Source organism: Macadamia integrifolia, unplaced genomic scaffold, assembly GCF_013358625.1.
Source record: "Macadamia integrifolia cultivar HAES 741 unplaced genomic scaffold, SCU_Mint_v3 scaffold542, whole genome shotgun sequence".
NCBI lineage: Eukaryota > Viridiplantae > Streptophyta > Magnoliopsida > Proteales > Proteaceae > Macadamia > Macadamia integrifolia.
The window spans coordinates 266,545-284,691 of record NW_024870481.1 but is presented as its reverse complement, the minus strand read 5'-3'; the positions used below and the strand labels follow the sequence as shown (position 1 = coordinate 284,691).

The following is an 18,147-nucleotide window of genomic DNA, read 5'->3' as shown; positions in this document are numbered from 1 at the left end:
AAAACCCTAGCTTAGAACCCATTTCTAACCTAGATCTCTCAAGATCCTCACCCTTCCCTCTCAAAAACCCTTTCATCTCTTCTCTTCTTACGCCCTTCATCATCATGGACTCTCACCGCCCCCACAGGGCCAAGAAGATGGTAGCTCAGAAGGGAAAAAGGAAGGCCTCTGACAAAGATATCTGGTTCTCCTCCTCCATTGCCCAAGAATCATGGGATCTCTACATCTCTCAACACATAGAGCAAGGCAGAACCATCAATTCTGACTCTTTGTCCAGGTATGACATAAAAGACCTATTTGATGCTTTGGGATGGGGCAACATTCTCAAACTAGAGTTCAACTGTTGTCCCCACCTTGTCAAAATGTTCTTTTGCAACCTTACTTTCTCTGGTGAAGGTGACAACCTTCTAGTCCATTCCTATGTTAAGGGAGTTCCTATAGATATAGACATTCTGATATTAGGGGAAATCCTAGACATCTCTGTGGCAGGGGAACTCAAATACTACCAACCCAAGACCTATATAGAACAATTCATGGATGTTGACTGTGTGTACTCTAGCATCATGAAGGAATATGCTAATACTCACAAGATTAAGACTAAGGAACTCACCGATATGGGGAGGATTGTAAATCTCATCATCTCCTACAACATCCTACCAAAGAGTGATCATAGAGAAGAAGTCTCCCCATTTCATGCTTATCTCACCTACTGTGTTTGTAAGACTGTGAGCATCAATCTTCCTTACATTCTGCTCAAAACCATAATTATCCATAGTGATAGACTTCAAAAGGAAAATCTTCCCTATAGAAGGATGATTTGCCAAATCATGGACCACTTTCATGTGGATTTTTCTGGTGAATCATTTGAACCTTTTTCTCAAGAGATCAATCTTTCCACTATTCATAAGATGCACCTTCTTCTCAAGCAGACCACTGGCTCCATAAAGACTGATGCTGGACCCAGCCAGCCACAACAATAAGAAAGTGATGATACGTCAGCCTATGCGACCGTTTTCGATCTTCAGAAGGTTTAAAACATCATCCTTGCCCAATTGGTGAAGATGAAAAGAAAGCAGAATGAGATTCTCAAGCTCCTACACAAAGACGAGGAAAATGAAGATGACGGAGAAGAAGAAGAAGAGGAGGACACAGAGGATGAGGATGCAGAGGATTAGGAGTCCTTACTCCTTTTATATAATCTTACTAAACTCTTACTTTGTTTTTATCTTGTGGAACTTAGTATTTGTTTTAGTCATTTATGTTACTTTTTGCTGAAATACTCTGAGATACAAAGTTGAACCTATGGTGATTTTCTGTGTTATGTTAGTTTAATTTTTCCTTGGCACATACTCAAGGGGAGCATTTTAATAACTTGTGCAGTCTTGATTCCCTTTTTTCTGTTGACAAAAGGGGGAGAAACATCTATAAACATCTATCTTTATAGTATCTATCTTTGTTGAAATGACAAGTATCTATCACTGAATTAAAATATCTTATTGAACTTTGCACTGTGTTACTGTCATTTCTTGTATTTGGTTATATTGCCTGTGTATGTTTGTCATCACCAAAAAGGGAGAGATTATTGGGAAACATGTCCACACTCCTTGCTATGTTTTGGTGTTAACAAACAAACATACGTCTTTAACTTGGTTTGATAAAATGTGTTTAGCTTGAAGAAAGTGTAATTAGTTTGAAGAAATACTTAGAAGGTCAAATCAAGACATCAAGGTTTGAACTTATGCAGACATGACCTTGAAGCTTAAAGACATTCAAGATCCAAGATAATAAAGACATTCAAGACCGAAGATGAAGACATCAAGACCCATAATGATGAAGATATCAAGATCCAAGATGAAGACCATAGGATAGAGAATATATTTTGTAATTTGTACACACATTGCATACGCACGCACCTCATGCATCATACTAGAATGACCTTAGGTGGTAGAGTGCAATATGCTCTAGTAAAACTCTGTGAAAACAGATTAACCTGACTCAAGGGCATTTTGGGTAATCTTAAATTCAGTATCAGGAGATGAAACCTTCATAGAAGTTGTAGAAAATTGAGTCGTGATTCCAACGCAATTGATCTCAGGTCAATCTAAGGTCGGACCAAGACATTATAGTCAAAACATTGATGATTGCTTAGGCTCCGTTTGGTATCGTTCTAAAAAAACGTTTCTGGAGTTTTTTCGTTCTATTGGAACGAAAAAACAGAATCTTCTGTTTGGTGCACTTATGGTCCGTTTATGTTTTTTTGGAACAAAAAGTGAAAAAAAAAAACTGAAAAAACGAGATTGGACGGAACTCCAAAATGGAGTTCCGTCTTCCTAGTTTCATTCCATTTTACAAAAAAAAAAAAAAAAAAAAAAAAAAAAAAAAAAAAAAACCCGATAAAAATATGAAATTTTGAAACACCATTTTTTCGTTTAAAAACTACTTTTTGACACAGAAACTGAAATTTTTGTTTTTGACACAAAACGGCGTTTCTGGAAGAGAAACGATACCAAACGGGCCCTTAGTATGATAGCATTCTGTCAAAACAGCTGTCATGTTGGCGATCAATCGACTGGATGCCCCAATCGATCGAAATTGTCCGAGACCATAGCCGATCTATCGATAGAACGTCTCAATCGACTGGTGCCTCCTTGGAAAAGCTCCAACGGTTAGTTTTTGACCTTAATGACTCTTTTCGGTCGATCGACTACTGATGGCAGTCAATCGGTGGTCCCAAAATACGACCGTTAGAGTCTGATTTCCTGCCTAAAATACTTCACTAAGCTCACCTATAAATATCCAAATCACTCTTAATTAAATATGAATTAAGAAAGAGCATTAAGAGCATTATATTAAGCATTCAAGAGTCATTAAGATTATTCTATCCTACTTGAGTTGTTCGATTACTCTAGTCCTAATAAAAGGCTCAAGTCTCATCAAGTCCTTCACTCTCTCCTGTGCAAGTCAAAGTCATAAGAGAGGACTTTACAAAAGATGTATCATTCATCTCTCATTCTTATCATTTGCACCACACTTGAGGTATTCCTCTTATTCCACTACTTCTTATTTATTTCTGTTTTTACAATTCTAGACTGTAGTTAGGATTGTAAGGATTCTCTTATCCTAAAAAGAGGAAGGTGTCTCTCTACCTCCAAAAGAGATTGTAAAAGTGCCTCTCTACCTGTAAAAGAGATTTATAAGGATACTCTTATTCATGAAAAAAATTATAAATATTTTCTTCCCTCCTTACCGTACTGAAAGGGAGAACTAGTGGAATACCTTACAAGAGGATTCTTATAGGGAGTAGACTAGACTCGGATTGAGTTGAGCCACTATAAATCTTATGTTCTGTGATTGTGCCTATTTTATTTATTTTGCATCTTTTTTAACTTGCAATCACACTTGGGACTTATACATCGAAAAGAGTTAATTTCCACTAGTATAACATATTCACCCCCTCTAGGTTATTTCACTACACACACACACACATCCACACACACACAAAGCGTACCTATCTATATATGTATATAAGGAATCCCCAAGACAAGATGAGAGTGATAGATTCAAGCATGCGCAATATTATGCACAGTCCCTTTATTAAAAAAATAGAAAAGAAAATATTATGGACGATTCGGATCTCTAACCTTGCAGTGGGCCTGTGGGATCAAATACAATGAAAGGAGGGAGCACAATAGTCAAGAAAATCGATCAGCTGCTCGTATAATCACCTGTTAATGTGGCCCAGTGGATCACAATTTCCATTTCCACCCATGGCCCACCACAATCAAAAGCTCCTGTTTCCTTATACAGCGTCATCTGCTTGCATAAAATTTGACACCACATTCTCCGCTCCTTTCGCACCTTGAAAATTTTCACGAGTCCACAAGTACTGGAAATAGGGAACAAGAAAGCAACATCTCCATTGTCGTTAGTTGATCCTGCACTTGCCTTCGTTCTTCTTTCTCTTTTTTAGGGTTTTTCTCTCTCTCTCTCTTGCTTATCAAGTTAAAAAGACGGGCTTTATTCTTCATCCGCTCTACAAATCTTTTGATTTTTCTTCTCTTCGCTGCCTCACCCTTGTTCTTTATAGGGAAATTTACTGCACCTTGGAGAATGCCACAATTAGAAGACCACTCCCCTCTATTTCACCAAATTATCCTCAGACCCCCTACCGTCAGTTACTGTTAAGGAATATACCTTATTTGTTGATATCAACAGCTATATTTTATTTTAAATACTAAAATACCCTTATGAAATATGAAGTACCAAAAATACCCTTGCAATAAGTTAATATTTCTTTCACCCAAATCGTAATTGTTGGACCCCCATTCTAAGACCTAATTCACATTTCTCCCAAATTGTAATTGTTGGACCACTAGCGATTGTTCAGAGTAGCGGTAGCGGCTTCGGTGATGGACGGCGACTAGCAGGGCCTCACGGCGACCAGTTGAAACCCCTCTGATATAGTCAATTGTGTGTTTCTTCTTTTAGGTTCACGTTTTTCATGGCCAGCACAAGGCACTCAGTCACGTTGTCTGGGTCAACAAAAACCTCGTTCCTGACGGCAATGGTGTGGATTTGGGTAGCTGGGTAGTAAGCAACGATGTTCTTTTGAACCCTTGCATAGGCGAAAGATGGTCTCTTTGCGGTTATGTAGAGCTTTTCATTTGGCAATTCGATGACGACCTTGATGCCTGAACCAGCAACGGCTTTAAGCACAGCGAGATCGGTGTCGTAGAGCTTGACTCTCTCGAGACCCTGAGACTTTGAGGAGCCGAACCACGTTCACTACAAAAAGGGAGGTTGTTTGATACTTGCCTGTAGTTTACTCCGATGGAACCCGCATATGCAACTGTAAGTGTTAGACATAACCAGAAAGAGATAAACAACAGTCAAAGAAAATGCAAAAGGGAATAGAGATAGAGATACCATGTTCTTACCTGCAGCAAATGCGAAGATGCAGAGAAGTAAGAGGAAGCAAGGAATGGTGAGTTGCTCCATGCTCTGGTTCTGAAAGAAGCAGAAACAAAGAATGAGATAGAGAGAGGAAGAAGAAGAAGAGTGGAGAGTCTAGAGGATAATGGAGAGGAAGTGGGGAGAGTGGAGTGAGTGTAAGGTGGGGAAGACTAGAGAGAAAAAGATAGAAGAAGAGTAGAGAGAGAGAATTTAATCTTCACTCCTCCATTAAGGTGTTCTCACCCATAGCCCTCAGTGCTCTGTAGAACTTGTACCCTTCTTTTGCAGGATCCTTCAAACCAGAGCTAATCGAGACTATGATAAAGCCCATGCTAATTTTCTCCAGAGACAGGTTTGTACCTCATGGTGAATGCTTACTCTTTCTTCACCTACTTTGCTAATGCTGACGTTACCTCAAGTCGCAGGTATGGAGAAAAGGAGAGAGAGAAAAGAGAATGAAATGGTAAAATGGTAAAGAGGGTTATTTTTGGGATAATAAAAATTGATAACTTATTAGTGTCTTATTCATGAGGGTAAAATTATTATTTCGTATCATTCCTTAATTGTATCTGATGATAAAGGGTTTGGGGATAATTTTGTGAAACAGAGGGGTGATCACATTCTCAACGAGGTGGAGAGGTAAATTTCCCTTCTCTATATTAATTGTCATTGCGACTTTTTAAATCCTAACCCTCAGTCAGCGTTTCTTTGCCTTCTTTAATACTTCATTCCTGTGTAAACCCCACGCTTGAACCCTAATTTTGGAGAAAGGTGCGTTCTCTGCCCCTTGTTACTGCCTCGCTTATGCTCCCGGGTTATCGTTTTCCATGAATTTTACACTTATATCCGGTATCGTGTGGTCTCAGGTTTTCGTTTGGTTAAATTAATGCAATGCAAGATTCTGAGTGCAAGCAAATTGTTGCCGGTTACGGAAAGCGGTCAGATGAAGACGGAGAAGCAGAGAAATGTTCAGAGGATGGAGCAGACGGAGATAATTCGGATGATGCACCAGTTATCGACATATCTGGGAAAGCATGGGAAGTTGCTCTGTTGGATCATTCTAAGGATACATCCAAGGAGTTGTACTTGTACAGGAACGTGTTCACTTTAATTCCTCAGTCTTTGGGGGAATTAAGGCGATTGAAGACTCTAAAATTCTTTGCGAATGAGATAAATTTGTTTCCGTCGGAGACTGGGAATTTGGTTGACCTGGAATGCTTGCAGGTGAAAGTCTCATCTCCCAGCTTGTCAGGTCTATCTCTGCACAAGTTGAAAGCTTTGAAAAATCTTGAACTTTGTAAAATACCACCGAGGCCTTCGGCATTTCCTATATTGAGTGATATCGCAAGCCTCACGTCCCTGACTAAACTCTCTGTTTGCTACTTCTCTATCCGGTAAGTCTCTTCTTCTGTTTATAAGTATTCAAGAAAAGTTTTTTATTTTATTCTTTGGTAATACTGAAACTGCATGGCTAAGTTACTAGAAATAGAAATTTTGGACAGATAATAACCTGCTTAAAGTTAGGGTAGTTGAATGAGGATGTTGAGAGGCATTAGTGGCAGGACATAAGGAGGACTGAGAAGTATTTATATTCAACGGAACTTAGGCCTAGCACCAATATGTGACGAATGGGAAATCGATTGAGATGGCTTTGCATGCATGTAAACCAGAAAGGTACTAGTGAGGAATGATATGATGCAAATTGGAGGTGTCCAATGTCCATAGGGAAACGATGAATTATCATAGGGAAATGATGAGGACAAAGGTGAAATATGTGTGTTTATGAGTTGACTGCGGCAGTGGCATCACATTAGTAGAATAGCAATAGGGGTCAGGTGGCCGACCCAAGTAGTTGAATAAGGTTCGATGTGGACTCACCCAAGTTAATTGGTTGAGTATTGAAGCTATCAGAGTTACTGGAATTTGGAAGAAGAAGCTTGTAATCCAAGGCCCTCTTATAATGGAATATGAATAATCATTGTGGGAGGAAATTTTATGATCCACTCAATGAATGAAATTATTATGATCATGTATATATATATATATATATATCTATCTATCTATCTCAATCTGTTGATTCAATCTTGTGATGAATTCTTGTTCTGTGGGTAGTATTTTTGTTATTGTGACTGTATATGTATGAGTTGAATACATGGCCAGAATGGTCAATTGGTTCATCAGATAAATTTTGTTCTGTTACGTGAGACAAGCAATAGGATAGCAACCCTTAAGTCTTAATGTTTCTTTGTTCTCAATTATCCAATGGATTGATGCATGATAGATGTGATTATGTTAATTCTTTTTTTTTTTTAGCTCCTTACTTTGACTTGTACAACAAGGCTCTGATGCCAATTCTTCAATTTATTACTCGCTTCTTGATTTGATCAAGTTTAATCTTGGTCTTGGCATATATCTCACTTGCCTATAGTTCTACCCTAATCATGCTTGATCCAGCTTTTTGACGTTTTGGCTATTCCCTGGTCAGTTCGTTATAGATGTTCTGATATGTATATAGTTTTCTTCAATCCTCTACAGGTGTCATCCTCCTTCCTTTATTTAGGTTCTTATTGGAAGTATCTATAATACTAATATATTTGTATATTCCTTTCTGCAGATATCTTCCTCCAGAAATTGGCTGCCTCGCTAAACTAGAGTTTTTAGACCTTTCATTCAATAAACTGAAAAAATTGCCTATTGAGGTTACTTCATTGACTTCCTTGAAGTCATTGAAGGTTGCCCATAATAAATTGGATGAAATACCTTCCACTCTGTCCTCTCTGCAAAGGCTGGAAAGTTTGGACTTGTCATATAATCGGCTCGCATCATTGGGCTCTCTCAACCTTGCGGTGATGCATACCCTACAGAAATTAAATCTTCAGGTAGTTTTCTATGCTGAAAATTGATATAGCCCATATATATGTTGCAGTTTATGCCTTGTCTTGTGACTTGCATGGGCTAAACTATCAATATGAAGTGTTTTTCTGTGAGTTTCCCCCCCTTTTACTGCGTATGTCTATTTGAGCATTCCTGTTGCAGTTTATGCCTTTTCTTCATATATATATATATATATATATAGATGTTGCAGTTTATGCCTTGTCTTGTGACTTGCATGGGCTAAACTATCAATATGAAGTGTTTTTCTGTGAGTTTCCCCCGCTTTTACTGCGTATGTCTATTTGAGCATTCCTGCTGCAGTTTATGCCTTTTCTTCTTTTGACTTGCATGGGCTAAACTATAATATGAAGTGCTTTTCTGTGGATTTCCCCCCTTTTACTGTGTATATATATCGCAGAAAACATTATCTTCACCCATTATGCATTTCTCATGTTTTAAAATGTCCCATTCCTTTATTTTAATATATCCTTTCCTTCGTGCCTTGAGTTCAAGTTAGACCAACGGTTCTTTGTGATGCAGAATTGATGTTGTTGAACCGGATTGACTCTTCGGGCAACCTCAACCGAGATGAACCGGGTTCAATTGGATTTTTGGATTCATTAGGATCTTTAGGATTTTATTTTGTTCGGGATTATTTGCAATCTTTTAATTTGGATAGTTAATAATCAACTAGGGAGTTACCAATTTAAGTTTTATTTTGTTTATAATTTCATTAGTTAGAATTTAGGAAGCAAATTAGGAGTTGCTAATTTAATTTTAGATTTTATTAGGCAAGTTTAATTTCAGTTTATTATATAAAGGTATGTAACCCAAGTAATTGGACAGATTTTGAATGATGAATTAATTAATTGGTTGAAACCTTGTGGTTTGCTTGGTCGTGAGACCTTCCTTCTCCCCTTTTGTGTGATTCTTCTCTTCTTCCCTTCATTCAGGGTTTTCTTCCCTTTCTTCCCTAAAGCCCTCCATCAAGTGGTATCAGAGCCAAAGGATCCATCTCCTTCGTTCTCTTTTCCGCCCCTTTTTGTTTTTCCTTTTCCTTTGATCGATCCTCTTTCTGCCGCTAGGGTTTTGCTCAGTGAGAGAAAAAAAGGGTAGACGAAGAGCAAAGAAATCGAGAGGCAGGAACAATAAAAAAAAAAAAAAAAAAAAAAAAAAAAAACCAGAAGAAAGAAGATTAGATGAGAGTAGACTAAGAAGGCATGCAGCTCATGGCAACCATGGGTTTGACCTCTTCTTCTCCACTATCTGTCCTACCCCTGAGGCTCCGTGAAGGTTTTTTCCCACAATACTCTGTTTTCCTGTTGTACCTGCAACTCTATTTGTTGGCGTTGATCTCTTCTGATTCTCCTCGAAATAGTTGAAGATTTTAAGGGTTCACCCCCTCATAAATACGACCCACCTTGCACAGTTTTGAGCGCATATTTGACCTCTAGTGAAAGTTCCAACAGGAACTTCACATCTGGTTTCACTGTACCGCCAGATCTGAGTCGCAGGACAGAGGTTCTCTTTTGGTTGCTATTTTCAGGTCTCCTATCTATCGGAATCGAGAGAATATTGAGTTACAACCTTCGCCTGCAGTTTCAGAACAATCCAAGGCCTAAACAGTGAGAATCTTCACTTGAAATTGTGACAACTCCCGATGGTTCTGGCGAGTTCGATGGTTGAAGCCTATTCTTCAATCGTGAGTTGTGTTTTAATCCTTTTTTTTTCCGCATTTTCCAATAATACCCTTTTGAAGTTCCATATACCACTTTGTCCTTATTTAGTTCATCTTTCCAAGTCTACCACTTTGGATGGTATATCTTTGAGTGACAATTGGACTTCAGTAATTTACAATTCTGCCATCTTTAAAAAAAAAAAAAGTGAACCTCCATATTTACAGTTTTGCCCACACTTGATTATTGGAGTTGGTGTCTTCTCTTTGTGAGGCCCATAGTAATTCCGAACACAAGATTGGTCATGGATTCCTTTGTGTTCAAGTTCAGAGTTCATCTACCCAATGGAAAGTCTGCTAAATTGTTAATTGATGAGCGACTAAATGAAAATTGTCTTCAGATCTGTGGTGGACATGTTGTCAGAGACTAGTCAGATTTTTTTTGAGTCGGAGGATAATGTATTTGTTGAATTCGCTATTCTTCCTTATTATGATGGTGCTTTTTGTGAAGTGTTTGACTCTCCTTAGCGCATCATTAAATTGGGTCGCAGCTAGTTAGATCAACGGGACAGTATTCTTGATTGTGACAACAATATTTGCACCCTCCAGGCTTACCACGTGGGTCAAAAATTTGATCTTCATGGATTGGTTAAGTTAAAGAAAGTGATACCCCCATTACAACCACAAGTTGAACCAGATGCATCAACACAAGTGAAGACCGTCCTATTGTGGAACAAGTGATCACAACAAAAAGAGAGAAAACTGTGGATCAAGTAGTGGAGGACATCAATACAGTGCCACTTGTTCACCATCTTCCCCGTGATTTTCTAGACTTAAATGCACCTCCAAAGCTTCACATCATGGATTTTGTTTGCTATGTAGACGATGAACAATTCACTCCTTGTCGTGAGTTTTTATTGTTGTCAATCTTTAAAACTCGTCCACTCATGGAGGAGTTTTTCTCAACATCGGGGGAGTTGATGCATAATTGATGTTGAACCAGATTGACCCTTCGGGCAACCTCAACCGAGATGAACCGGGTCCGATTGGATTTTTGGATTCATTAGGATCTTTAGGATTTTATTTTGTTCGGGATTATTAGCAATCTTTTAATTTGGATAGTTAATAGTCAATTAGGGAGTTACCAATTTAAGTTTTATTTTGTTTCTAATTTCATTAGTTAGAATTTAGGAAGCAAATTAGGAGTTGCTAATTTAACTTTAGATTTTATTAGGCAAATTTAATTTCAGTTTATTATATAAAGGCATGTAACCAAGTAATTGGACAGATTTTGAATGATGAATTAATTAATTGGTTGAAATCTTGTGGTTTGCTTGGTCGTGAGACCTTCTTCCCCCCTCCCCCTTTGTGTGATTCTTCTCTTCTTCCCTACAACTTTGAGTTCATTCAGGTTTCTTCCCTTTCTTCCCTAAGGCCCTCCATCACTCTGTTAGTCTGTTATGATGCAATCCTGCGGTAGCAGCAGGTTTTTTCAAACACATAAAGGACAGATATGGCTGAGAAGGATTGCCCGCATGATGTGCATCCCCTGGATTAGTGAACCTACATTTCCCTTGACAATATTAGCCTCATGGTCAACCTTGTATTGCACGTATTATTTCTTGAATCCATTTGAGTTGTAGGAAGGCTTTTAAGCATAGCTTGTAGCTATTAAATGTTTACATCTATCTTTTTATGATGTAAACATTTTCTCCCTTGATTTTTCACCCTGGTTTCAAATATCGATATCTGATCAGCCATATCGACTGATCTCGGCTGTTACCAATAACTGGCTGATCCTGTATCAGTGTAACGGTTCTTAGTAAGGGTAAAGTTTTCCAAAATCGAATTTTTTAATAAATATGAGGGCACAACTGTGCGATACAGCCTGATACGTATCTGTATCAGTGTCGACCAAGACCCATATCGATATTTATAGCCATGATTATCACTTATTTTGACCAAACTCACAATAATTGGAATCTAATCATTCTCATCAATTTATTTTCTGAGTTCAACTTAGGAAGGCAACAGAAAAGGACCATTATTAGGTTGAATTATCTAGAAGAGATCTTTCTCGTCCAGGAGAGGGGGTGCTTGCTTCTTGAGGAGGATGGACTTCCCACCGGGGGGGGGGGGGTGGTAGAGATTTTTCAACTAAACATTGAAAATTCTGTCTTTTATTCTTTATACTGTTTTGGTACCCATATGCAAATCCTCTGAATCTAACATGTCTATTGGTGCACTTTATTCTTTGTTGTGTAAGTTCAATAAGCTTCTCGACTGTTGTCAAATTCCATCATGGATATGCTGCAATCTGGAAGGAAATGGAAAAGATACATCCAATGATGAATTCATCAGTTCTTCAGTTGAGGTGGATCTTTTAGATGCTTCTTTTCAGAAGATCAAGGATCTTCCTTGCACAAGTGAGTCAAAAAACTCTCTGCTGATCTTATACTAGTATTTCGTTATGTTGTATGCTTATGGAACTCACATTAGATGTTTATAATTTTTTTATACTAGGTTCTCCTAATATATCGTTGAGTGCATTGAGTGATGCTTCGTCAATCACTAGATGTTCCACAGCTCGGAGAATGAGGAAGGGGTGGAAGAGACGTGATCATTTGCAGCAGAGAGCTCGCCAAGAATGTTTAAATAACAGTAGGAAATGGAAAACTAAGGATCATGATGACATTATGACTATTAACATGGCCACAAAATGTGCACCATTTGCCTCTGAATCTCTTGTCCAGACTAGTGCTACGGAGATTGATGAAGATAACATTGATAAGCTTTCTGAACAACCCAACCCTCACATTATGCTTACTCGTGTTGACGAGAAAATTGGCTTAAGTAAAGGGCAAAGTACCAAAAGCTGCCCATGCATTTCCTTTGACCCTATTGATATTTGTAAGGAGTGCAACCACGAAAATCAGGGGCAAACCACATCCTCAGTTGGTTCACTAGATAGAATTGATGAGCAGAACACATCCTCAGTTGGTTCACCAGATGGAATTGATGAGCAGGACGAGGACTCATCATCAGAAGCATCTAAAAATAACCCAAAGTCAAAAAGGCATTCAGATAGGGACCTTGACAATCCAAAGGCAAGCAAGTCTAGGAGACCGACCAGTGATACCTCTAATTTATCATGCAAATATAGCACTGAATCATTCTGTAGCATTAATGACCGTCTACCAGATGGTTTTTATGATGCAGGACGGGGTCGCCCTTTCATGTCACTTGAATGTTATGAAAGTTTGTGTCATGACTCACGTGAAGTAATACTTGTGGACAGGTAGGTTCGTGTCCATGCACTTGTGTGTGCTTGATTAGAACTTCTAGCATGTTATCATGTTCTTTTAACTTAGGTCTTTTTCTGTCCAGAGAAAGAGATGAGGAGTTAGATGCGATTGCATTATCTGCTCAGGCATTGGTATCTGGCTTGAAGCAGTTGAGAGGTTCAGTACAAGAAAGGGAACGATTCACTGTTGGTAATCTGCAAGTTGCATCAGTGCTTGCCTTATATGTTTCAAGTTGTTTTGGTGGCAGTGATAGAGATGCTATTGTTGAGAGGACACGGAAAGCTGTGGCTGGATCAAATTATCAGAAGCCTTTTGTATGTACCTGCGCAACTGGAAACCACGATGGTGATAAGAAGTCCACTAAAAAAATTTTGGGCAGTGAATCTGATTTCATTGAATTGTCCGAGAAATCCCTAAGGTCTATCAAGGAAGCACGCGGTTCCAATATTGTCCCTATAGGTACTCTTCGGTTTGGTGTCTGTAGACATAGAGCAGTGCTTATGAAGGTGATTCTTTCACTGGGTCTGTATTCTAACTTGTAATTATGAAATTGCTAACTTTTGACCATTGTACTAATCAATTGTGAACTGTGCAGTATTTATGTGATAGGGTGGAACCTCCAATTCCTTGTGAGCTTGTGAGAGGCTTTCTGGATTTCATGCCCCATGCCTGGAACACCATTCTTCTCAGGAGGGGTGATTCATTTGTACGGATGGTTGTTGATGCATGTAATCCAACTGATATAAGAGAAGAGACAGATCCAGAATATTTTTGCAGGTCCATTCCTTTGTTTCTCCCATTCTCTCTTTCTCCTTTGGCTCCATTTGGTTGCAAGTGATATTAAAAGGAAGGGATGTGAAATTTTCAAAAACTAAAAAAAGGATTTTTTAATCATTACCACATACATGATTGTATAAACTATGCAATTTTTATTTTACTTTTCAAACCCAAAAGATTTGGATGCAAACTAAATTGGAATTTAATAAGAAAATATCGAATGATTAAAAAATTCTTTTTTTAGCTTTGAAAATTTCACTTCCCTTCCTTTTGATATCACTTTGAACCAAACGGAGCCTCTGCATTTCAGGATGGAGTTGTGGTATGCTTGTATGTGTTGAAAGTGCATTATTGGGCCTTTTTTTTTTTCTTTAATTTAATTTTATATTTTAAATTTTTAACTTAGTTGTAAATTTCATTTTGCACATCATATTTTATGCCAATATCTTTTCAAGCGTTTTAATTGTCCGGTTATCTGAATTTTTCCTGTGAGGAAATAAAAGAAACCCTACAAGCCTTTGCTATTGAAGTTCCCTGAAATTAATCCACCACCAATTGATCAAACAGTTTATTAGTGTCGCTTAAACACAGGGACATCTTTAGATTGTCCATTTTGCAATGTTTGCTTGCATGTTATTCTGAAGACTTACTAATCTGGAATTTATGGAAACACTTTCTTTTTCTGATATATTTATCTACCTCAATGAACATAGGCCTCATTGCTAGTAGTTTCCTGATGAGTAAGGCTGTTCTTTCAGGTATATTCCTTTAAGTCGAATTCTTGTTCCTGTGATGACTGAAAACATGGTTAGCTCCATTTACTCTTTTCCTTCACTTTCATTATGTGATGAAATTGAGAAGGCAGCATCAAGTTCTCTAGTCCGGTGCAAAGTTGGGTCAGTTGAGGCTGCAGCAAAGGTGCAATTTCTTTCTCTCGCTGCCTAGAAATTTGAACAGATAATCTTGAGAGCATTTGTTCACTTGTATAGCACCCTTTTTTTTTTTTTCTTTCTTTAATGCGCCTGCTCATTTTTATCGAAAGTGGTATCGGTATCATTTCTGGGAAAATAACAATCCCCATCTCAAATATTTTAAAACCTAAAAAGAAAAGGAAACCAAAAAGTTTTTATCTTGTGTTCATACATTTTTACCTATCTTATTTTTCTAATTAAAATTTTTAAATAAAATAAGGGTCTTTTTTAGAATAAGGTAAACAATAATCATTCCACATACCACACCTTCAGATCATTTAAAAATATTAGTTAATTTAAACCATTAAGCCTTGGATTTTGTTTCTGTTAGATAGTATGAGTGAGTGTGTCGATTGGAGGGCTATGGGTGACCATAGACCTCCATACCATGGGATTATATTTGATATATCTTTGTTAGTGTCCTACTGGGTTTAGGATAATTGTTAGCTAAGTTAGAGTTGGTTCCCTTTTTTGATTATGCCATCCATTAGTTTCCTTTTTTGATTATGCCATCCACTTTTCTATTTGTGTTATGACATTGTAATAGCTAGTTTATATATTGAATGAAAGGGGTAGTCCCAACCACACGGTTGTGACTCCGAAGTTTTTTTTTTTTGGGTGAAAGACCCCCAAGTTACATCAATATCTTTGTCTCTTATTTCTTCTTTGATTTTGGTTCTCAATTGCATGCATCTACATGTGCCTGAATTTGAGCACTGTCTAGTTATTTGCTAAGTTGGTAAGGTCATTGCTTGTACTGTTGTTGATTGATATTTCATTTTGCTTCCCCCTTCCGCCCCACCAAAAAAAAATAAAAAAATTGTATTTGTTTAAAATTATACATCTCTTAAGTCTATGGTTCTGTATCTGATGCTACAGGTGCGTTTTAAGTTTGTCCATTCAATGGAGGAAATGAAGAGGTTTGAGTACACTTGTCTAGGTGAAGTGAGAATGTTAGGGGCTTTGAAGAAACACTCCTGTGTTGTAGAAATTTATGGACATCAGATCTCTTCTAAATGGCTTACTCCGTTGGAGGGAAACAAGGAAGGTCGTTTATTACAATCGGCAATTGTGATGGAGTACATACAAGGGGGTTCCTTGAAGGTAATTAGTTACTCAACTTTCCTATTCCTTGTGTACTGCTTTTCATGTTTATTTGATGGTTTAATATTTGCCCTGTTTGGTATCTTCAACAGAGTTATCTGGAGAGTCTGACCCGAGATGGTTGTAAGCATGTCCCTGTGGACTTGGCATTATTTATTGCTAGAGATGTTGCCTGTGCATTAGCAGAGTTGCATATTAAACACATTATTCACCGAGACATAAAAAGTGAAAATATTTTGATTGATTTGGATAAGAAGAGAGCTGACGGCACTCCAACTGTCAAGCTCTGTGATTTTGACAGAGCAGTTCCTCTTCGATCATTCTTGCACACTTGCTGTATTGCCCATGTTGGAATACCTGCTCCTGATATGTGTGTGGGAACACCTCGCTGGATGGCTCCGGAGGTGCTTCAGACAATGCATAATCAGAAGAAGTATGGGTTGGTAAGTTTATTCTCCAGTAACTTATGATCTCTCATATTTTGAAATGGTTCCCAGTAATGCTTCAGGGATACAGTCCCTACTAAACAAATAGTATATTATTACCTTTCCAGTAGCTATGGGTACTGCATTTTGTACTACCCCCATTATACTGTGCACTCTTATTTTTCTTTGTTTATTTATAAACTTAATGATTCATCACAGACCAGAGTCTGCTTTGGTGGCAAGTTTTCCACACATTTTCTGGGTCAGGTTGATGTGGCCGTAATTAAAATGTTTAGTGTCATAGGAAACCTATGTTCTTGACCTGTTCTGCAACCTGATTTGAGAACCAAGTGGCTGTCACCGTGTCTGATGCGGATCCGGGTTCCAAAAATCAGACTTGGATCGCTTATGGGCCCACAATTAACACCTAAGCCAGCTTTCAAAGAAGCAGTGGCATTCTTGTAAATTCAGGAACAACCCAAGCACTAAAAGAGAGGGAAATAGATAATAGGGTCAAACTGAAATAGAAAATTAGAAGAGCAGGGGTAATCTGGTATTGTAAAAGATAAGGAGAATAGTAGAAATATAAGTTTAGAAAGCAGGGGCTTAAATGTAATATTAGCAATTATTTCTAATTAAAACACTAGTAGAACTTATCTCCTTCTTCCCAATGGAAGTCCAGACCAAGGAGCACGATGGACAACAAATATCGATCTCCGGGGCTGGCCTCGACCTGAGGCTTCAGGTAATGGATCGCAGCAGCAAGATGGTTGTAGACCCAGCTTCGACAAGCCTCAACAGTTCCCAAATCAGACCTGTAGTGAAACCTGCAACTGAATCTGGCAGAAGCTAGGGTTCTGTCTGTTTGTTGTTCCGATTTCTCACCACAGAAGATATGTGAAGATCAGAAACTCAAAGGGGTAAGTTGCTAGGTGCATGCTGCCTTCCACTAAAATCACAGGGTCAATCGATTGGAGACAAAGCTGCAGTGAAGCTTCCTTTTGGATCTGATGCTGTCGCCCAGACTAGGGTAAAGGAAGAAAAACAGAAAATAATAAAGATGAAGAAGAAGAAATAAAGGAAGAAGTAGGAGAATGGAAGATAAGAGATTCGAAAAATTTCGGAGAGGGAGGAAGAGGAAATCGGCAGCCATGGTTTCAACCAAAGAAACTGTCTCATTCAATTTCAATTCAAAACTTCAAGCCTGCAATCTTCTCCATTACATGGCTATATAAAGAAAAAATCAAACCTAACAATGGAAATTAATATTTATTAGCAAGAAATAAAATCTCACTCAAATAAGAATACTACCAGACTAATTTCTAACTGTAAAAAAGGAAAGCAAAGAAAGAATCAATTCAATAGATATTTTAAACAAACGCCTAAGTGCATCAGTGTCAGTCACTGTGTAGACCACTTGGTTGAAGTGTTTTTGCTTCCGGAAAAACAGATATCGAAATATTGGATGCATACTAAATAGAATGACTTTTAGTGGAACTAAAGCTGTTGTGATCATTGTGTCATCAAATTGTGGTCTGGGTACAATCCTTGGGAAGAGCTAATTAAAACTATTGCATCCTGGTTTAATGGCTCAATTGTCCAGGTTGAATGAATGGTCAGCAAGTCAATGGGGTTAAGGAAATTAAAAAATCAGGATTTGATCAAGTCTGTTTTGGTTGCCAGTTCAACTTGACAGACCAGTCTCTTGGTCTCAGAAAACTGAATCAAAAAAATCTAGTGTTGGAATTTTGAAACAGTGTGGGTATTTTTCTGCGTCTTTCACATATGTTTTATCTACGTAACACCTGAGGTATGAGATATCCCTGGCTTCTTGGAGATTTTAGGCTATTCTTTTTCCTTAAACTGATGGTTGCAAATGGTTTTCATAATCATTATCACTCTTACTTGGTTGCAGGAGGTGGATATCTGGTCATATGGGTGCCTACTCTTGGAACTGTTGACTCTGCAAGTCCCTTATGCTGGATTGCCAGAATCAGAAATTCATCGATTACTTCAGGTTTGTTAACTTGTTCCCAACCCCCACCCCCACCCCCCACTCCCCA

The 18,147-nt window shown here is 38.2% G+C and overlaps 1 protein-coding gene across 2 annotated transcripts in view; it reads left to right on the top strand.

Moving 5' to 3' along the window:
* The first annotated feature begins 5,586 nt into the window (after nt 1–5,586).
* The window catches only part of LOC122069186, a 13,679-nt gene continuing 1,118 nt past the window's right edge, over nt 5,587–18,147 (top strand). Inside the window, exons 1-11 of one of the 2 annotated variants that reach the window (XM_042633140.1) lie at nt 5,587–5,724; nt 5,820–6,347; nt 7,568–7,832; nt 11,769–11,928; nt 12,026–12,800; nt 12,890–13,313; nt 13,403–13,584; nt 14,343–14,502; nt 15,435–15,659; nt 15,752–16,102; nt 18,000–18,101. In XM_042633140.1, coding sequence (XP_042489074.1) covers nt 5,845–6,347; nt 7,568–7,832; nt 11,769–11,928; nt 12,026–12,800; nt 12,890–13,313; nt 13,403–13,584; nt 14,343–14,502; nt 15,435–15,659; nt 15,752–16,102; nt 18,000–18,101 — 3,147 coding nt within the window. In that variant the 5' untranslated portion in view covers nt 5,587–5,724; nt 5,820–5,844. Of the gene's footprint in view, nt 6,348–7,567; nt 7,833–11,768; nt 11,929–12,025; nt 12,801–12,889; nt 13,314–13,402; nt 13,585–14,342; nt 14,503–15,434; nt 15,660–15,751; nt 16,103–17,999; nt 18,102–18,147 lie in introns of both variants that reach the window. The other variant, XM_042633139.1, reaches the window with a different exon arrangement.